Below are 21,025 nucleotides of genomic sequence, written 5' to 3' on the forward strand. Positions count from 1 at the left end.
TAATTAATTTTCTTGGTTTAACACTAAACCTGCCGTCAGAGCTGAGCTAATCCCCCGCCCCTTTCCAGTGGTAGCCCATCCCCTCCCCACCTCGGTCTGCGCATGCGCGGCACGCCAGGCAGCCCTCTATTATTATTGTAAGAATAATTGCAAATGGCGGCGAATCAGGGAGCTGTGGGACCTGCTGTGGCTCTCCAGAGCCAGCATTATCCCAACGTCGCGCACTGGAACCCGGGCGTGATGCAACAGCAGCAGCACCCGCTACACACCGCGCGCAGTCTGGAACGCGCGCTGGAAGACGCCGTCTGCTCCGGGATGCTCAACATCAGCGGGAGAAAACTGCGCGACTACCCGGGGCTCAACTACGACCTGACCGATACTACACAAGCAGGTGGGTCCGTCAGATGTGGGCTAATCTCCATGTGTGTTCCACTGACCCGCTTCTCGCGACTCTTGGTCTGAGAGGACAACAAAAGACATGCAGCGAGGAGCGTGGGTGCATTTTTGTTGCATTTGCGTGTTGTCAGTGGGTGTTTGTGTATTGGCTACAATAGCCAGGGCACATGGTGCTTGTATCTCGCTTTCGGTCGTGTTTATCATATCCAGCGTGGTGTGACAAACCCAATTATAGCTGGCATTAGAAATACTGTCTAAAGGCATCAGCTTCCCTGGTTGTTTTAGTTTCACATTTCACTTTCTCACCAAACCATATTTCATGTATGAATAAAACTAGAGAAAGCTCTTCAGCTGGAAGAGCCCATCTTCATTAACCTTTGCTCCAGTAATTCAGCAGCTTTTAACATGCAGACACGTAGAAATAACATTGCACCTTATCGGTGAGCACGCGACAACCCTAGAATGCTCCTTTTATTTTTGACAAAGCAGTTTTATTTGTAATTATGGGAACAGTTTTTTAAGTGGATAGGGTGTTGAACGATGGTGAAAGTCATTATTTAAATGGACCATAAGTGCAGATAGAGACTGTAGTGCCAGACAAAAGATGCTGTCTTTATAATCTATCACGCGCCTTTCTTCATGCTCTCAGTGGAAATCAATGCGCAAGCAAGCCTGGATAAATACAAGCACGCATTTTACTACTATTTAGTATTACGATTTAGATGTATTAAACGATATTGTTAATCTAAATAATGTTTGGTGTGTACAAGTGGGCTGGACTATTATTTATAGGCTACTGCAGCATAATGTGGATTAGCTATATTTCAGTTATTTTTGGAGATGTGGTTCGAAATGAAATGGCTGGTTGTCTTTCGGAAGTGTCTGTGGTCTGTACTGCTGGTCTTGCTGCAGCAAACAGCCATTGAGATGTGAAGCAGACAGTGGGAGGAGTGACACTAACCCATTCATTCACACCATCGTGGCTACACTCCCATTCAACTGTATTGAGTTACACTTGGAAATAGGTCTTTTGTGTATATTTGGCCGTCTTGCATCCAATTAAACTGTATGAAGGGCGTTTTTTTTATATTGAGCCTTGTTTTGATTTTCTCAACGCTGGACATTCATACAATGGTATCCCTGTTTCTTTCAGGGTCGTTGGCATACAGATGACATTCGTTGATAGTATAAAGCTGCTTGAGTGCGCTTTTGTTTGTGTGCATGTGTATGCATCTATTTGAAAGAGGAAATAGTTGAAATTTGTGCCAGATTGTCACCTATACGAGGAAGTGACTTTGTTGCCAGCTCAACTGAAAAAAGAGAAGAAAGCCCTCAACTTGCAATCTGTGTTCACATTTGTATTTTGTAAGATTGTTTGTTTGCTTGTTAGTTTTTGTGTGTGTTTGACAGTTTGACTAGGCTTGAGTATATGGTAAGCATGTGTGTGGTGTGGGTCTGTTCCAGTGGCTCAAGTGTCCCACTTGGCAGTCCTTGCTATGATTGGCTGTGTTTGGCCACAAACTTATCACTGGAGTACGAAGACATCCCCGAGTCTCTGATGTTAAATTGTGACAAAGTTGAACAATTTCCTTTCGTTGTCTTTCTTGCTTTCTTTTTCACCACCACTTTTCACTGTTTTGATAATTTATGATGTAAACAACAGTAAACGGTTTGCTGTGTGTAGTGTTGTCATCATATGTGTCTTCATTGATAAACTAGATCCCAATTCTGTGAATTGTCTTGGTTTAAAAAATAATATGCATTTTAGGTCTGGGTATCGGTTGCTAGTTGCTACCTCACAATATGATACCTGTACATTGTCCTAATTCAGTACAGTATCATTTTTTTTTTTGATCAGTTTCAATCCCTTTTACACAGTTTGGTTTAATATTGTTCAGTACTTAGTTTATCATGCCACGAATGTACAAGGTTTTGGTGTTTACACTTATTTAGATTACCTGCTTCCTCATTATTTAGGAATTTGTATGAATTAAAATGTAATCTAAGCAATAAAAAATAATGACAATTTTAAAGTGTAAGAGTTATTTTAGTAAATATGGTATTATTTATATACCATTATAGTAGTGTTGTCAAAAGACCCGGTACTTCGGTACCAAGTCGGTACTAAAAAAATGAAAATGTCACGGTACCAGGTTTCTGTAAGTACCGGTGGTACCGAGGACCCTTTCAAACCCGGTTCTTGATGCATACAGCGCTATGATTTCCGCGAAGCAGAAAACGCGGACGGAATCTCAAAATCCAGTCATGAAAATGAAACTTACATTTTAATATGGACAGTCACGGAATTTGTCAAAGTTAGCATTAATTAATCAAATCAAATCTCCATATGGACCAGTATCTGTAAATGTTAAGCCGCAAAAGTTGGTTGAAATCTGCATCCTGCATGTTCTGCGTGCATGTCTCTGTGTGAATGAATGAATGGTTTGTTTAGTACATAGACTGAAGCGCATGACGCTTGCAATAATGAGGACATAAATACACAAACAACTAGGGCTGGGACAACGCGTCGAGGTCATCGATGACGTCGACGCAAAAAATACGTTGACGCAAAATATGCGCATCGATTCGTCAACCTGTTTTTATTCCTCTAAAAAACGTTTGCAAAACGTTTACCTTGTGCGCTGAATATACGCGATGGCCGGATCAACATTCTGTCCAACGTTATATAACCAATCCAGGGGTTTTTTGCATTGATCTTTTTTTTTGGCGGCTGTCAAAGCCTTATTTGATCGGTGAGTAATGTAGAATAGAATGACAGTGCTGCACCTGACAGGGCGCGTACGAGAGAGAGAGCCCCGGCTGTGCGCGCGCACTCACATTCTTCAAACAACACGAGCGCTTATTGCTTTCTCTCTCCCTTGTGTATATTAATCAAAATCATTAAACACGATAGAAAAAGGGCGAAACACCCAAGTTTCACGCGCGCTCGCGCACTCACAGTCTTCAAACTACACGAGCGCTGTCTCTCTCTCTCTCTCTCGCTCTCTCTCCCTATCTCCCTCGTGCATATTAACCAAAATCATTAGACACGATAGAAAAAGGGCGGAACGCCAAAGTTTCACGTGGAGCATTCGGAGATTTTTTTTCTACATGACAGGCTGCTGGCTCCCACTGTTAATTTTTATTTTTAATTTTTTGGAAAAGCACTCTCTGTATTAGCTTAAAGCCCTAAAGTTTACATTGGTTACTGTATTCTTTCAATTGCTCTAAACAAGTATTTTGGGTGAACTTTTTATTGAATGCTAGACATCAAGTTGTTATTTTCATCTGAAAGTTGTTATTTTCATCTGAAAGAAGAACTTTTTTTCAGTAAGCTAGGCCCAATGTGTTCAGTAAGCTTGTTTCAGTAAGCTATGTGTTTTCAAGGCTTCAAGGTTTTATTGAATGCTATCTCTATACAAGTGCAAAGTAATGCATTCTTAGTCAGTCTTTTATTTTGTAATTTTAAGGGCAATAAACATATATTGCAATGTTAAGGAATTCGTGTTTTTTTCATTCAGATATGTAAATCAACATGTATAAATTGTTAGTAGTCAATTAATGGGGAGATAATCTAAATCGAATCGGTCTGAAAAAATTAATCGTTAGATTAATCGTTTAAAAAATAATCGTTTATCTCAGCCCTACAAACATCATCACCAGAACTGTTCTGAGTCACTTCACAAGCATTTTACCATTTCATTTGAGTAAAACCAGTGTCAATTTAAAGGTATTCACGGAAAACCGTCAAAACAGCCTCTACATTGCGAGTAAATCACTCGCATATGTGAATATATTTTACTCAGGGCGACTAAATTATGTCTATTGTTATCCATTGGCTAATAAATTCTTAGACTTTACTCGTCAGTGTGTGTGTGTTCGAGGCTATTATAAGATTGGGGCAGATATATTTTCACTCGCTGAACACTGAGCGCTTCAGAGTTCTCTCTCCATCAAGTTATCTGTACTTTTCAATTAATCTCAATGGACGCACAGTACACCTGTATTTGCCTCTTTTACTGTCTATGGTATTTGCCGAACTGTAAACTCTGTGTGAAGGACCACGACTCGCCGTCGCTTTGCTAATAGCTCTGTTTCTCACACATGCAAAGAGAGAGAGCGAGAGTCTTACCACGCTGATGGGGCGGTCACACTGCACTTTTCGTTCCATTGACTTCCATTCATACGCATGCAAATGCGTCAGACCGGAAACGCAAGCTCATGCGAAAAATTTCGCATTTCGCTGTGTTCCAAAGTTCAAGTTTGGTGAACTCTGACCTGCGAATTCACATCACGTGAAGATGTGGGAGCAGTAGAAGATCGATACGTCACAGCGTGACCTCTGTACAGAAATTCAAAAATGAAGGAAGCGCTAACTTTAGCTGTAGCGCAGCGTCCTATTTTATATAATACATATTTAAAAGATTATAAAAATAAAATAAAAAAAGAAGCTGCATGGTTCGCAGTGTCAGTGGAAACAGGAACAGATGGTAGGCTACATTTTAATGAGGACGTTTTATAATATTTTATTGCTTAGGGTGTATATATTTATATAGAGAGAGATGCAGAGAATACAATATAATAAGACGCTTTCGACGCTGTCGCAAAAGACACAGTACAAGCACATATTAATCCATGTTGTGATAATTGAGGAGAGACCGTTTTATCTTGCTCCCGCCCATATTTGCAGCGGCGTCCGAAATAATTTTGCACGTTTAAAGTCTAGTATGACCGCCCCTTGAATCGACATGCTACATGTAAACTATATTCTTTGTTGTCTTCTCCTGTCAAAATAATGGAGTTCATTTAGAATTATTCATATTTTCAAACAAGCAGAAGATATGCCAGTTTCTCCGGTAGTGGAGGGAGCTAATGCGCAAATGGCAATTTCATTGGCTGGCGCTCATCTATTACCGTCCCTGTTTTGATTTCAGCAAATCAGTTCGACCGAACGCAGACAACGTGATTAATATTCATGAACCAGCAGCTCATTAATCCATAGTGCATTGTATATTGTTAGTATGGTAGTAGAATTAGTAGTATTATTATCTTTTAATAATTATTATGATCTATTACTATTTTTTTTTTTTTTACAGAAACCCTCAATGAACAAAAATATCTTAAGCATCACCACCAGTCTTAAGTTCAGATAAATGACAAATATGTGTGTGTACTCGTTTCTAAACACAGATATCTGAACAACTGAACGAGATGATTTATGTGACAAAGTTTGACCTGAGGTGAGATGGTTGGGTTTGTTATATATCCCCAACTTTTCTCACGACCAGGGGTGTCAACTCATTTAAGGTTGAGGGCCAGATCTGAGAAAATGTCCCCTTGTGCGGGCCGAATTACCTTTTGTTAAACCCTAGTTTGCTCACATTTACATTAATATTAACCATACAAACTACAATATAAATTTACAAAACAAATCTAGTAAAACTTTTTTTTTTAAAGATGCTGCTAGGTTATTTTAGGGATGTGCAATATTCACACGTCTTATATAATATATATAGTGATTACCATATTTTGTAGAGTGTGTTTTTGAGATAGCACCTTGGTTGGTTTGAGGTCTGTCAAGGATCAATAAATATGACACTAAAGCCGCCAGTAGTTTCGTTTAGAAAAGAAGCTAGTGAAACCCTGCGTCTTAATGTGCTTGCTTATACTACTTATAAGAGTATGTACTCTTTTGGTGAAGAAAAATTACACACTTTTGAGTATGTAGTAGAAGGGTTGGCAAGCTTTGGGACATACTATAACGTCATACAATTGCGTGATTAAAGGGCCGCTCTGTCGCACCTGTTACATGCACGCGGTCACTGTAAACTGGCCTGTCAATCATCTTGTCACAGTTAACATCCTCCACATTTCATTTCATTTACTTCCTACTGTACTGGAGAGAAAAGTAGTAGCTTGTTGATCTGCCATTCGCGGGTCTTTCATGCGGAGAACTCATTTTCTGCACAATGATGCATTTAAAAGTGAACGACAAAATGGATGTTTCTAAAAGTTCACATTGCTGTTGCAGATGAAATATAACACGGATAACAATAAATAAATAGTTTTTACCAGGTTAAATGTTGATTATTAGAGTGTAAAACGTGTAAACTCTACATGTTTTATTCGTGTTTGTAGTTCTGGAATAAATTCTTCACCAAAGCGTAATGGATTGTGGGGAATTTTAGTCATTAGAGTGTGCATGTATCCAAATTTTTCAAAAATTGACCTGAAATAGTAGACAATCCGGGGAGTTTTGGTTTGCTCTTTTCAACATACTATGATTTGGGACACACTTATTCTAATCTCACATACTATTTAGGATGGAAAGTATGAACATTGAGACACAGGGATAGTCTTTATGAATGGGCCACTGAATCATTGACTCGAATGATTTGTTCAAAAACAAAGATTCATTCGGTAACAAAATACTCAGTGCTGCTCGGAGATGCACAGTTGGTCTTACTTTGGCTTTGTTAAAAACCTTTTCTTGCCGAAACAGAGAGAGACGGCATTGTGACTAATGTAACACACTTAATACTAGCATCTTTTTTGTTGAACTATTGTAAAAAATCAGTTAATTTGTGATCGAGCTGACATTCTTGAACATTCTCTTGTTATAGTTAGACATTACTTAACTATCATGACATAAATATAAAAAAACTACAGGGCATTTTTGCCTCGTATCTTGAATTATATTTTAATCTGATAGCCTTCATCTGGCACTGAAAAAATCTCATGATGTGTTTGTTTGTTTTTTGCAAAGTTTCAAAATATCAGTTCATATTATTAAAACAACACTTAGGATATTAGTACATGATAAATATCGTACACTCCTTGCTCATTTACTTTCTACATGCAAAGCTGTTCAGTGCGTCACAGTGTCATTTAATATTAGCCACGAGTTGTGATTAAACATAGGCCTACCTGTCGGCATTGAGATTACAAAACCTTTTTTCCATTTCTCCTTAAATAGCCTGTCCACCCTTCCAGGTCAAATGTCTTCTTTTGGACATGTTTAAAATCACCAGAAAATTGCCACACAAGCATCAGTTACAATGCAGCTATCATCATATCCTCATGCTGCTCAAGATTCTGGCGTTGCTTTAAAAGGCGCCTGTTAGGTGTCCCGACTCCCGAGGCATAATATCAGCATAAATAAATGAGCATTTTTTCCTTAAATTCTAAATAAAATATTGTAGCAAATACACTATTTAAAATTCAAAATTGTTTTATATATTAGGGCTGTGCGATATGGGGAAAATATCTAATTGCGAATTTTTTTTTTCCCCCTCGGGACACGAGATTATAATGGTATAACTAATTTTATAGGAATAACTTAGTTACTGAATTTCACTGGAAATATTTTTATATAAATAACTGTATTTCTTTAGTCAATTATACAAGTATTACATGTTACACTGTATTTGGGATTTAAAGAACAAGTGGAAAATGTGCTGAATGTTTAATTTCATCCAAGTGAAATCAGCAAGCAGTTAGACTGAATTTACATTAGTTTTAAATGCGGAGCCAGGCGGGAGATGACGAAGGTTGCACGCGTGCGTCGAGCCTCATACATACTGCCAGATGCGCTCGTGGAGATTTTGCGGTGCAGGGCCGCGCGAGAATATAACCGAGCGTTACGAAACAGGCTGCGTGAGTGCGGCGAGTGTGAACGACTCGTCCGTGACGCGGGATTCGCGCTGCATGGGGAAGAGAGGAGCGAGTATGTGAAGCATTCAGAGACACAGGCTGTGTGTGCGGTCTTCTGAATGGGGAATAGAGATCATGCAATAAGAGATTCTCTTGATATGCATTGTGACGCAGTGACGCAGCTCTTGTAAATTATGTTTTTTGTTCGTTGTCGGTCTTTTCTGTTTTTCTTTAGTTTTAATTTGCCTAATCTGACCCTGTAGACGCCATAATCCCACTCTGGCTCTCTCTGCTTTCCGTGTTTTTTTTTTTTTTTTTTTATATAATGGTGGACGTTTACACAGTTGGCTAGAGCAATGCTGATTGGGGAGAACGGAGCAGCGCTCACTCTATTGGTTAGTTAGACTGTCACTCAAGGCCGATAGTCATGCATATGCTCTGGAACAGAGTAATATCGCGTCCACATCGCAGGCTTTTGCGATTAGGAAATCGCAACGTCTCAAATCGCGATTTCGATTCAATTTCGTTTAATCGCACATCCCTATTATATTTTATTTTATATTATTGTTTAAATCATTTTGCATTTTGCAAATTCATATTTGGCCTGTGGACCGTATGTATGAAACCCCTGCTCTAGAATCATAAAGGTGTTTGTCAGATTGACCAATAAACATGTGTTTTTAGATATAAAGAACAAATTACATTTCTTAGCAATAATGGAGATAAAATTATTTTTTGTCTCTTAATGTCAGTGCAGCAAAGTTTTATCTAGCTGTAGTATGCACTATAGAATATTCAAGTGCAAAGTTGTCTTTCATGAAAATCTCTTGCATTAAGGCAGTTTGTGGTCATGTATGAAATATTCATGTATCTAATGTGCTTTTAGGATGCCTGCATTAAAAGCTGATGCAGATGTATGCCTAATGCCAGTCATAACTCTGTTTTAACAGCTAAGTGATATTTTGGCTTAAAGGCACAATATTTCACCTACCAATGAGGGAAGGTTGTTAAGGATGTTAGACCATGTGGAATTAATCACAGGCCTTATTTAGATTTTAGATAAAACAAAAGGTCATACAGATTCCTGAATGTAAATGTCAAAATCAGAAAGGTTGTAATATAATATATAACTGAAAATGCTGCTCAGCCCAAATGTTCATGGAAACCATAGTTTAGGGTAGTGATTATATACGTGATCTAAAAATCTAAATTCTGTCATAATTTTCTCCTTTATGGCTCTTATGTTGTTCCAAACCAGTATGCATTTCTTTAAGATTTTTTTGAAGAACTTTCGACTTCCATTCAATAGACATTAAACACAAGCATTTCTCAAAACATCTTCTTTTAAATTCCACCAAATGATGACAGAATTTAAATTTTGAGTGGAACATTACTTTAAATATTGTCATATGTGAAGTAAGTTTAATGTCTTTTGTTCTATTGACAGAGACAGAATTTAGAGGAAGTGGTTTCGCATTTCTGGATTTAGTATGTGGAAGTGAAGAGTACCAGATTAAACTCTACAGCTGACCTGTGAGGGTAAAATAGGAGACCATTGCAACTGTTATTGTAGCGTTCACTTTTGCTTAGGGATACAACGATACCATTTTTTCAGAACCAATCCGATCCTGAAAATTCTGAGTATCTGCCGATACCGATCCAATCCGATACAGCACAGTTTTTTTTAAATAAATGTAGAATTTCTATACTTCTGTGTTGACCTGATAATCACTATTAATATACACAACTTCATTTTAATGAAAAATAACAAATTAAAAAAAAAATATATAATCATAATCTATGACAAAAATACTATTATAAACTAGGTTAGTGGATAATTCAGCAGCAAGAGATACTCTAGATTCTAGAAAAATCACAATAATTTTATAAAATCTAATGAAAAATTTTCTTCATAAATAAAAGTGAATAAGTCCTAAAATCTGGAAAAAATATTACACATTGCTCTTTGTATTGTTGTAAAATACATTTCATGAAAAAAACAAGTAAATACATTTAAAAATGTTTATTTTAAATGTATACCACAGTAATAAAGGCAGCAACATGTGATAGATAGGAAAGAACAAGAAAGACTATTAATAATCTTTGCACAGAAAAGTATTATAATACTAAAGGCGCCAATACAGAGCGACACAAAGCGATTATGTGCATCCCGTGCACAGAATGATGAGCTTGAAACAATACGGAGTCACAGTGTGCAGGCTGCGCACTCCTGCGAGTCCACATAGAAAAGTTCGTACCACACACAAGCTGCTCGGCTCGTGCTCAACTTCAGTTCTCTATTCCTATCAGTTCAGTCAGTGTACTGTTTGAGTAAATGAATTACTCCGGGATATTGGTTTATTTAGACTCAGAGGGAGTGTTAGCCATGTTAAAAAAGTAAATAAGTAATTTGTGGATTAATGCTTACTGGAGACGCGAACCGGTTCAAATGATTCAGTCCGATTTGGTGAACTGGTTCAACCGGTTCACTAAGAAGAACCAGTTAAATCGAATGTTTTGTTTGCAAACCGGACATCACTAGTACAAAGGGAAGAGATATTGATACGCAGTGTATTAGATCTGTGCGTTAGTTTAATAAACCTTTTCTTTGAACAGTTTTAAACCTCAGTTACTGTGCGCTCTTGAAGAGAGTTTCATCGTTTTGACTGTAACTGAACGCGACAAGCAGTTTGATTGCTGAATGGAGGATGGCGGACAGCCGCAGCAGAAAGAAGAGTTTACGTGAACTTGAATTTAATGACTTCAATAATAATTGTACCCCACATGGAACTATGGAACAGCTTCAGAACACAGGAAATATGTCCACAAAAACGTTTTGGTGCTTTATAATGTGTTTGTGCCTTTCGTGGAGCTCAACAATAACACAGAATAGTATACGTACAATATCGGATTTGGATCGGACTCGTCTGACCAGTGATGCGCGGGTAAGTGTATTAATAACCCGCACCCGACCGACGTTTTCAACTAACCTGCCCGCAACTCGAACCGCAAAAAAAGGAAAATAAAATATTGTACCCGACCTGCTTCCTGACCCGCATTTCTTTTAAGTAGTAAATGCTCAACATAGCATCATTGGGCCATAGACGTAGGAACTAGGCAACAAAAAAACTAACAATCCTTAATATATTCTATTTTGTCAAGATTTATAAAAAAAAATCATCAATAAGCTCATTTGTACTAAAATAGTCTAGTCTGGCTATGTCTATTTTGATGTTTCTGTTCAGCAGACAGTGAGGCTCGGGTTTGTTCCGATCAGAGCTCGGGAGCAGAGAGCGCATTTCTCCATATATTACGCTCCACTCGCTCATTCCGTGGGGTCTCGCTCAACCCAGAATGGCCTGCTGGTTCGAAAATATGCAAGGAGACATTTAATTTAGTAATAAACTGGTGTTTTCTGTGTCGCTGCAAAGATGAAGTTGACGATGCGGACTCGCCATGAACGCCAGAGAGAAATGCACATTTCATATGGATTACAAAATCAGAGAGTAGCCTATTTATTTTGGTTTTAATATTTTAGTTTAAAAATTAGACATTTCAAGCTTGTAATATATAGCCTATATTTCTCAAATCTGTGAGGCACAAGCTGAGTTTCGGCACCCTCCAGTTCACATGCAATGCAAGTGATCGTGCCGGCGCCTCATTACATTGTCTGCTATATATTTGCTTCTTATTTATAAAATACGGGCAATTGATTGATAAAACATTGATCAAAATTAAGATACAATTTATACAAAACGAAAATCTTTTAAAAAGAGTTTTCTATAAAACAAATCTTAATGAAGTCGTCAAAATCATGTTTTAGCAAAAACAGCGTCTTCACCTTTTCTCTTGCCGCCGCCATCTCCACCTGCAGACTGACCTCGTGCGTCATCTTCGCGCCAGTTATTCAGCCAATAAAGTGTAGGCCTGTATTTCAAAATTATGTCTAGTACTATATAAATTAGAAAGGTTTAATTGGCATCTTTATTTCAAACGACCCGACAGATCACGACCCGAATATTATTAAAAATATTTCTGGATGACTCGTAACCGCGGGCAACCACGGGTGACCGCAGGCACCCGCTCATTTTGGATCAACCCGTGCATCACTGCGTCTGACGGATACTCGATCTGCAGAAAAAGTATCGGAGCCGATAACGATCCTGAGTATCGGATAGATGCATCCCTACAAAGTTTTGCTCCAACGACTATAGAAAAAATCACATTTTTCAGACTTTCTGAAAAGAGCAAACATTCAGAGATACAGGTTACAGCAGTCAGTGGAAGGTCCCGAATTTGCTGTCATGCAACAGCTGTATTTGAAACTGTATGTTTGGACTGAACTGTTCAGTTATTCTAATAATTTATGCATCTTATTGTTGTGAGCACTAAACAATTTCAGGTCAAATACGGAAGAGGATTAAGGCCTAGCAATAATAAAACAAAAAGTCTAAATATAATGCTGAGAATAAATACACTGGTGTCATGATCATTTGATCTGGTTGGACAGTGTTAGTCAGTGTCTGAAGTGGCACAGGTCGTAGACAGCAATGCTCATGGATGTTCCAGAGTTCGTTTCCACCTTTTGCCGAACTCGCTCTTCTTCCTTTTTCATTACATATCACATCGGAAAGTGAAAGTAGATGCCATTTAAAGTAAGTGAGAACAGTGATATATTCTTTTTACACTGTGACAACAGCAGCATTTTTAACTATGTGCAATTTACACTAAGTGAAAATAGCGATTCTGTTTAAGCTGTGTAGAAGTAGCAGATCTTTGCAATGTGTAAATAGTAATTAGATTTTATTTATACTTCTAAACAGTGATCGATATTATTTGCACCTTAGTGTTGTACATTAACAGGATGCAGTAATAACATATAGAATGTAAATGATTTTATTTATTACAATTATTTAATAGACACTGTCTTATTGGTACAGCAAAGCCCTCCCTACCTACATATCAACTTTCCTAATTAATACATCATTATTAAACACTTGTTAGGAAATTGATTTCTACTTTTCTGATGTGATATTATGTGTGACGAAAAAAGGAAGAGAGAGTCCGGCAAAAAGTCAAATTCGAGCTCTGGTCAACCACATCAAATGCTTCAACCATGAGCATTGCTCTCTTTGACCTGTGCCACTTCAGACGCTGACTAACACTGTCCAACCAGATCAAATGAACATAACACTAGTGTGTTTATTCTCAGCATTTTATTTAGACTTTTTTTCTCAAAACACAATGACTTTATTCTCTAAATATAATTTAATTCTCAACATCTTATTTAGACATTTTTCTTGAAATGTAATGAGTTTAATCTTGCATTATAATGACTTTAATCTCGAGATGGTTTTATTATTTTCATTATTGCTTGGCCCTAATCCTCTTCCTTGCAAAGCAGATAGTTCCCCCAAAAATGAATATTATGTCATCATTTACTCATCCTTGTGTTGTTCTATTGCCATATGCCCTTCTTTCTTTTTTGGACCATGAAAAGAGTATTTTGTGATACTTTCACCCTTTACTGCCATTATATGAACATCCACATGTGGGGAATACATTTTTTTTATCCTTTTGTGGTCCGAAAAAGAGAGTAAATGATGACTTCAATTTATTTTTTGGTTAAATTAACCCTTTAACCAAAAACACACTCAAAAACAAAACAATAAAAACCGCAACAAGCAAACTGTACATTTAAATAATTTTGATGTATATCAATATCAGTAAAAAAAACATTCTTTCTATGGAGGGAGTCCCAGCTACTGTACTGTGAAATACTGCGAGACTGTCCTCTGTGATTACTGTGACTACAGGATTATTAGAATTCTTGATGCGGCACAAGTCACTGATAAGGTTAAAAAAAAATGTTGGGATTGAATCCAAGAACAGACAGTCAGGTTAGATGCCATACTGAATTTAAAGTGGATGAAAACGAGGCCATGAGAGGGATAGTCTTAGTCTTTACAATGGCATGCATAAATAAAGATCCTGTATCAAAACTGTTTTATGGAGATTTTTCTGTTAAAAGTTATACTGTTTAACAGAGTTGAAATCAGTACAGTCCATACAATGCACTGTATTTCTATCCCTCACTGCCTCGTTCTCATTCCTGTCAAAGTTTAAGCACAGCAGAACCCTGACTAATGTCTCTTATATTGACGTGCAAATAGGAAAGAGGGTTGTGTATTGATGCTGTAAACGTCATCATAATAGTGTTGACTGGTTTGCTAAATTAATCCTGCTAAATCAAATATGTAATGTCACTCTGTAAAAAGGGTCCATATTACAGAATGTAACAGGAAGTTCCGGGGCTTTTTGTACCTGGCTGTGGCAGTGTGATAAGTGAATGTCTCCTTAATTTCTCTCTCTTTAGGGTAACCAGGAACACTGTGTGACTTTCTCAAGTTCTCATTAGTTAAGTAGCTATTAAAATTGAAGGTCCATCTCAGCTCTCAGACACATGAGCAGATTTCAATAGATGGTGACTATGACTCATGGTAGGGCTGGACGATTAATCGAAAAATAATCAAATTCAGAACCTCTAACCGACGTAATTTTCCCATGTCGGTTATTTCGTTTTTTTAATCCTGTTAGCACTTCCCCCTTAAAAGCATACCAGCCCGTGTGTAGCCACATGACTCTGCCCCATCCAGTCAGTGGCATAAAAGCAAAACACGGAAGTGAACGCCGGTTCGACACATAGTGATGGCCTTGCGTCTAAACTAAACTTTGTCAGTTGTATTTGTTTTATGGTTTGGACATTCAAGCGATTAGACGGTCGGATGTGTATTATTATTTTGAGCTCCCATGTTCGTGCAGCTGCATTGTGGCATGAACACTCATATAAACAGTAGCTATGAAGATCGCGCGTACAGAGGAACACAGAAACTAGTTGTCAGCGCTGTCTTGTGATTTATCACTAAAGTAGCTTAGAATCTCAAAACTTATTATAGCATGTTTGTGTGCAGCGCACATGAAGCACAAGCGCGTGCATAGAGAGCAGCGGTCGCGCTGCGGGTTCCCGGTTTGTGTCCGTTCTCGGACTGTTCTGTGTATTTTAACTGTAGAAAAGGTTGTTCCGAGTCGAAACTACGACACCGAAAACTACATCAGTATATCATCATAAACACAGTTTCATAAACCGTTTTTTTGTCTTACGAGACCGTAAACAGATGAGAAAGAAAACACACATGTGCAGTATTTTTGCTTAAATCGACAGCCTAATAAACGCGCTGCCTGTCATTAATGTTAATCAAAGAACAAAAGAAAATCATTCACTGATCTTGACTGAATATATTTAATAACTTTACTTGATTAATCTTTATTTTATTTATAAAAAGAGAACTATGCAGTGTTTTTAAACTTTTAATTACAGTTTCTGTACCTTAAATTTAGTTTAGTTGTATTTATTTATGATATTGCTAACTGATTTGTTTGTTCCTTTCTTATTACTGACCTATCTTATTACTTGTCTTTAACACTTTAATATTTGAAATTTATATTAATCTAGTTGTTTTTGCTATGGTATATTTTTTTTAATCACAGGCAAAATTCCTCTTGCAGTGTTTTGTAGGCTGCTGATTTTTGCTCATGTTATTCAGCTGCAACAGAATGCTTTGTAAAAATGTTTGACATCTAAATGTTTGACTTAAATTTTTTATATTGGATTTTTTTTATCTTATTGGAATCTAAACTATGAATCGATAAGAATCGGAATCGATAAAATTCAAACGATACCCAACCCTAGTAAGAAAGGTTACGAACATAGATAAAATAACTGCTGATAGTCAATCATATTTACAGTACAAACCTTGTACTGTAACCCTGAACTATGAGGGCAAAAAAAAAAACTGAAACAAAATAATCGTTCATTAATCGTAATCGAGGTAAAATGTTAAATTTAATCGAGGTTTTGATTTTAGGCCACAATTGTCCAGCCCTAACTCATGGAATTCCATTGCACACACAGTGAGGATTTTAGAAGTTCAGATTGTATTCACAACTCTAAGGTTATGTTGTGCGAACAGAAGTCAATGTGGAAAGCTTAAATGGATTTATTTTGAAGTGTGACAGATAAAAGGGCTTTCCAGGAACTAAATTTTTAATAGCTTGTCATTGGGCTTGAATAAATGACTTTTGTTGTAGAATTATCTTGGGGTAAAAACTATAGATTTTATTGCACATTTAAGGGCTGTACACCCTGAAGGGGATAGACACAGCTTGACCTTTTTTTTCTCTCTCTTGGCCTAGGTTGGTCAGTAGATACCATATTTTCCGGACTAGAAGTCACACTTTTTTTCATAGTTTAGCTGGTCCTGCGACTTATAGTCATGTGCGACTTATTTATCAAAATTAATTTGACATGAACCGAGAGAAATTAACCAAGAGAAAACATTACCGTCTACAGCCGCGAGAGGGCACTCTATGCTGCTCAGTGCTCCTGTAGTCTACACTGAAGACATAGAGCGCCCTCTCACGGCTGTAGAAGGTAATGTTTTCTCTTGGTTCTTGGTTCTAAATAAATGCAACTTATAGTCCAGTGCGACTTATGTTTTTTTTCCTCGTCATGATGTATTTTTGGACTGATGCGACTTATACTCAGGTGCGACTTATAGTCCGAAAAGTACGGTAATCGCCGCTTTTCATGTGCGATCACAAAACAAACACGATAACAGCGGCCTTTTGTTTGCATGCTTTGTTAAATATTTCAATTCAAAGCATCAATGTTTTACTATAAGTGATACATCGAGCATAATGAGTTATTTTATCAGACTTGAAAATTTGTCACAGAAATAAATGTAGGCTATTTCTATTTTATTTATTTATTTTTATAGCACAGTAGCATATACGTCACATTTAAAATGAATGATAATTTCTCTATTTTTATAAAAGCTCCCGAACAAAAACCATTATTATATTTTTATGACAGGCTACGTGGAGCTAAACTCTCGAGACGAGACTTATGACAGATAAAATATGTTACTAAATAAATTCACGATTGTTATAGAGAATAAGAAGCTGACGTCTGATTTGCATTTATCATGTTTTCTATAGTAACGCAAGGTCTAGCGTGCATAGTCTTTTACATCGCTTATAAATATTTCTCCCTTGTTTAGTGATTATAATCCACATCGGATCGAGTTATTTCAAACATTCGCTGATGACTGAAAGTGAGTTTTGAGCTCAACTTATTTTAAAAAGTCTTTAATGCTGGAGTTATAGCTGTTATCTTTCTGAAATGAACGGCGCTGATGCGCTCCAGATGCGGAGAAACTCCGCCTTTGTTCATAACCACTCCTCTAGCCCCAGCTGGCCCGCTTTGGCCCAAGGTTTTCGTCGGGCCAAAAAACCATGTCCGTTGGCCCAGAGGAAGCCCCGACGAGGCACGATCAAGCCCCAGAAGTGACCGTGGAAACGCAACTGGCCCTGGCACACACTAGCACGCTCGCTTGTAGCCCGACAGTGGAAACGTGGCTGTTGTCAGCTTTGTGACATTTAAATCAGAAGAATTACTAAAAACAATGTTCAAAGGCAAGTGACAGTGCGTCACACTGGCCCTAGGCCATCAGGCCACCCATTTTGTAAGCCTGTCTATAAACATAATTCGATTTTAAGAGGAACTACGTAACTTAATTTAGCTGGTGTTGTTTGAGTTCCTTGCTCGTCCTCCTGTGATGCACGCTCTGGTCTTGAGATCTTGTGACAGCCAGACAGGCCTCAGCTGTCTTGAGACCTCTTTGCCCTTCACAGATGAACACACACACACATTAACACACACACACAGCACTCTCAAGAGACTGAGTTAATTACACATGATCTGACATGCTGGTCCCATCTGTAAGGTGTCAACTTCAAACCTTGGTGCTCAGCATCATGGTCTTTGTAGTTCAGGTTGCACATCACTGTATAGTGATGCTTTGCAGCACTAAGAAAAAAGACATTTGGGGGATATGGATTAAAATGTTAATAATCTATCCAATAGATCAATAAAGAGTGATGATGCAGTCAAATGTTTGACATGGCAAATACATCTAAAACTATCATTAGGCTAATTCAGGGTTAAAAATAAAATCGATGAAGTATGAGTCAGCTCTTCTCATTTTCTGAAGTATCTGATAGCTTAATTATCAATCATTCTGGGCTCTAGGGCTAAGCTTTTTATAATCTTAATTTCTTAAAGGGGTCATGACATCACATTTCACAGAAATCACATTTGCCTTGATCTTTTGACATATAAGAGGTCTTTGTAGCTTTGAAACATCCTGCAGTTTTCATAGCTTAAAACATCCTCCTAATTATAAACAAAGCATTTATTTAATCCAGCTCCAGAAATGGCTCATTTGGATATGAGGTGGCATGTGACGTCACAAGGGTACGAACATTTGCATATGCAGTGCCTCCAGAGCAAGACATCGATGTATAGATGTACATCGATATTGATCTATTGAATAGATGTGCAATTATTTTCTGGGAAACGTACGGCGAATGTAGTTCCAGGCATCTCTCTTGACCGCATTACAATTCCATATCACTTCACATAGTTAACTGTAATAACAGTCAAAAAGGTACTGTCAGCACTGCCCTGGCGATTTTATCAGTTAGCCTATATAGTGTAGCAACTTAAAGGCTACACGTGACATTTCTCACTAGTGAGGTAATAACAGCGCTGTTTAGAGATGCTGCAGCAGAACAGTGTTTAGAGACGCACAGAGGTACGTTAGCCTAATTCACACATGCTCTCTCTCTCTCTTTGTGTGTCTCTGTCGCTCTCGCTCTCTTTCTAATAACTTCATTAACCACCTCGGGTGTGCATTATTTTTCTAATAATTCAACGGCCCATCATCAATTATTCCTTACTTATTTTATTTTGGCATCCCGGATCACAATGTAGGATTATCAGGGCTTACAAAATTACTATCATGGCGTCCCATGCCTAATGTGTTTTCCAGTCGGGCTACCAAAATGTATCACCACCCTGGCTGATTGTAGGTGGTTATTTGAATGTGTTTCTAAGTCTTGCCAATTTAAACATTCAAGCATTTTAAACCATTGAAGCTCAAGAACAGACAAAGAGGCAAAACAGAACTCAATTTGGTTCTTGCGTGCCGCATTTCAGACAGAACGGGAACACATAATTGATTCCTCTTTTGTTGTCTCCTTCCTCTTTCTCAAAATGTCTGTATTGGCAAGTATTCTCTTAAACAGTCAGTTATGTCTTAAGTGAAGAAAAACAGCCGAGAAACAAATTGTATGTGTATCAATATATTGGAGCTGTGCTGTTGGTCTTAAAGGTACAGCAGCCAAATACCTGCTGCTGTCTGTGTCGTCAGTGTTAATTCAACAACAAAACACAACTGTAACTAAGATTCATCTATATTTAATTTATACAGTGAACACTATGCAGTGTTTTTTTTACACATATTACATTTCTGTGGCTGCAAACTAATGTTAGACCTTGCTTTATTTGTAGTTTAGTTGTATTTTATTTAGATCTTTGTAATTTGTTTATTTGATCCTATTTTATTACAGACGATTCACTTGTCTTTTAATGACCTTTATTAGTTATGCTACTAGTTTTTGCTGTGGTATCAAATAAGTACTTAAGGTGTTCATTAAACATATATATATATAGTACAGTACAGACCAAAAGTTTGGACACACCTTCTCATTCAAAGAGTTTTCTTTATTTGCATGACTATGAAAATTGTAGAGTCACACTGAAGGCATCAAGGGCTATTTGACCAAGAAGGAGAGTGATGGGGTGCTGCGCCAGATGCCCTGGCCTCCACAGTCACCGGACCTGAACCCAATCGAGATGGTTTAGGGGTGAGCTGGACCGCAGACAGAAGGCAAAAGGGCCAACAAGTGCTAAGCATCTCTCGGGGAACTCCTTCAAGACTGTTGGAAGACCATTTCAGGTGACTACCTCTTGAAGCTCATCAAGAGAATGCCAAGAGTGTGCAAAGCAGTAATCAAAGCAAAAGGTGGCTACTTTGAAGAACCTAGAATATGACAAATTTTCAGTTGTTTCACACTTTTTTGTTATGTATATAATTCCATATATAATTCCACGTGTTAATTCATAGTTTTGATGCCTTCAGTGTGAATCTACAATTTTCATAGTCATGAAAATAAAGAATATAATATATAATATAATATAATATAATATAATAAATTTTTGTTCATCAAAAAAATGATCTGATTGTGACTATTATTGTTATGATCTGAACAGTGACTCTTGACTTAAAGTTTTTGATCATGCTGATTTGTCCACAGTGAAGTTCAGCCAATATCTTTTTTTTATTCGTGCTAGTTACATTTATTTTGGGCTACCAAAACCTGAAGAATGCCTGCCCAAAGGGCTACTGGGGATTTTGAAATTTTGTGAGCCCTGGTATTATATGCCTTGAAGCTGGAGTGTCCAACCCTGCTCCTGGCGATCCACTGTCCTGGAAAGTTTAGCTCCAACCCTAATCAAACACACCTGCCTTTAATTTTTTAGTGATCCTGAAGACCTTAATGAAGCCCCTTTCACACTGCCATTCCGGCAAATACACGGGTAAAGTGTTCCGGCAATTGTTCCCGGGTAGCTAGATTTTGCAATTTCACACTGCCAGAGATTACTCGGGATATGTGCGTGCTTTCACACACAACCTGTAAAGATCCCGTAACGACACATGACATCAGTGTGTGACGTGTAATGTATGAGTCGAAAACGCTAGGCACGTTATACTTTCACTGAAACAAGCAAACGATCTCGGCGTCTGCGCGGAAATTGAGGAACTAACTGATCTCTGCTTCATTACAGTTTGCACATATTGTTTTGTTGCGAACATTGATCTTCCTTCAAAACAGCTGGTAAAAGAGTCCCGCGATTACGCGCGTCATCACTTCGACATGGCATTAGATCTGGCTTTTGTTCACACAGCGCTCGTCCCGGGTCGAATCCGGCAATGTTGCTTGGTCCCCGACC

At 37.9% G+C, this 21,025-nt stretch overlaps 1 protein-coding gene across 5 annotated transcripts in view; it reads left to right on the forward strand.

Moving 5' to 3' along the window:
• LOC132139557 (leucine-rich repeat and calponin homology domain-containing protein 2-like) overlaps positions 1–21,025 on the forward strand; it is a 76,501-nt gene that overhangs the window by 437 nt on the left and 55,039 nt on the right. For 2 of the 5 annotated variants that reach the window (XM_059548006.1, XM_059548007.1), the window contains exon 1: positions 83–391. The exons of 1 other annotated variant lie outside the window; for it this stretch is intronic. In XM_059548006.1, the coding sequence (XP_059403989.1) occupies positions 154–391 (238 nt within the window). In that variant the 5' untranslated portion in view covers positions 83–153. Of the gene's footprint in view, positions 1–82; positions 392–21,025 lie in introns of those variants that run through there. 2 more of the 5 variants (XM_059548009.1, XM_059548008.1) reach the window with 2 other exon arrangements.

The sequence above is a fragment of the Carassius carassius genome, chromosome 4 (assembly GCF_963082965.1).
Source record: "Carassius carassius chromosome 4, fCarCar2.1, whole genome shotgun sequence".
In the NCBI taxonomy this organism is placed as follows: Eukaryota; Metazoa; Chordata; class Actinopteri; order Cypriniformes; family Cyprinidae; genus Carassius; species Carassius carassius.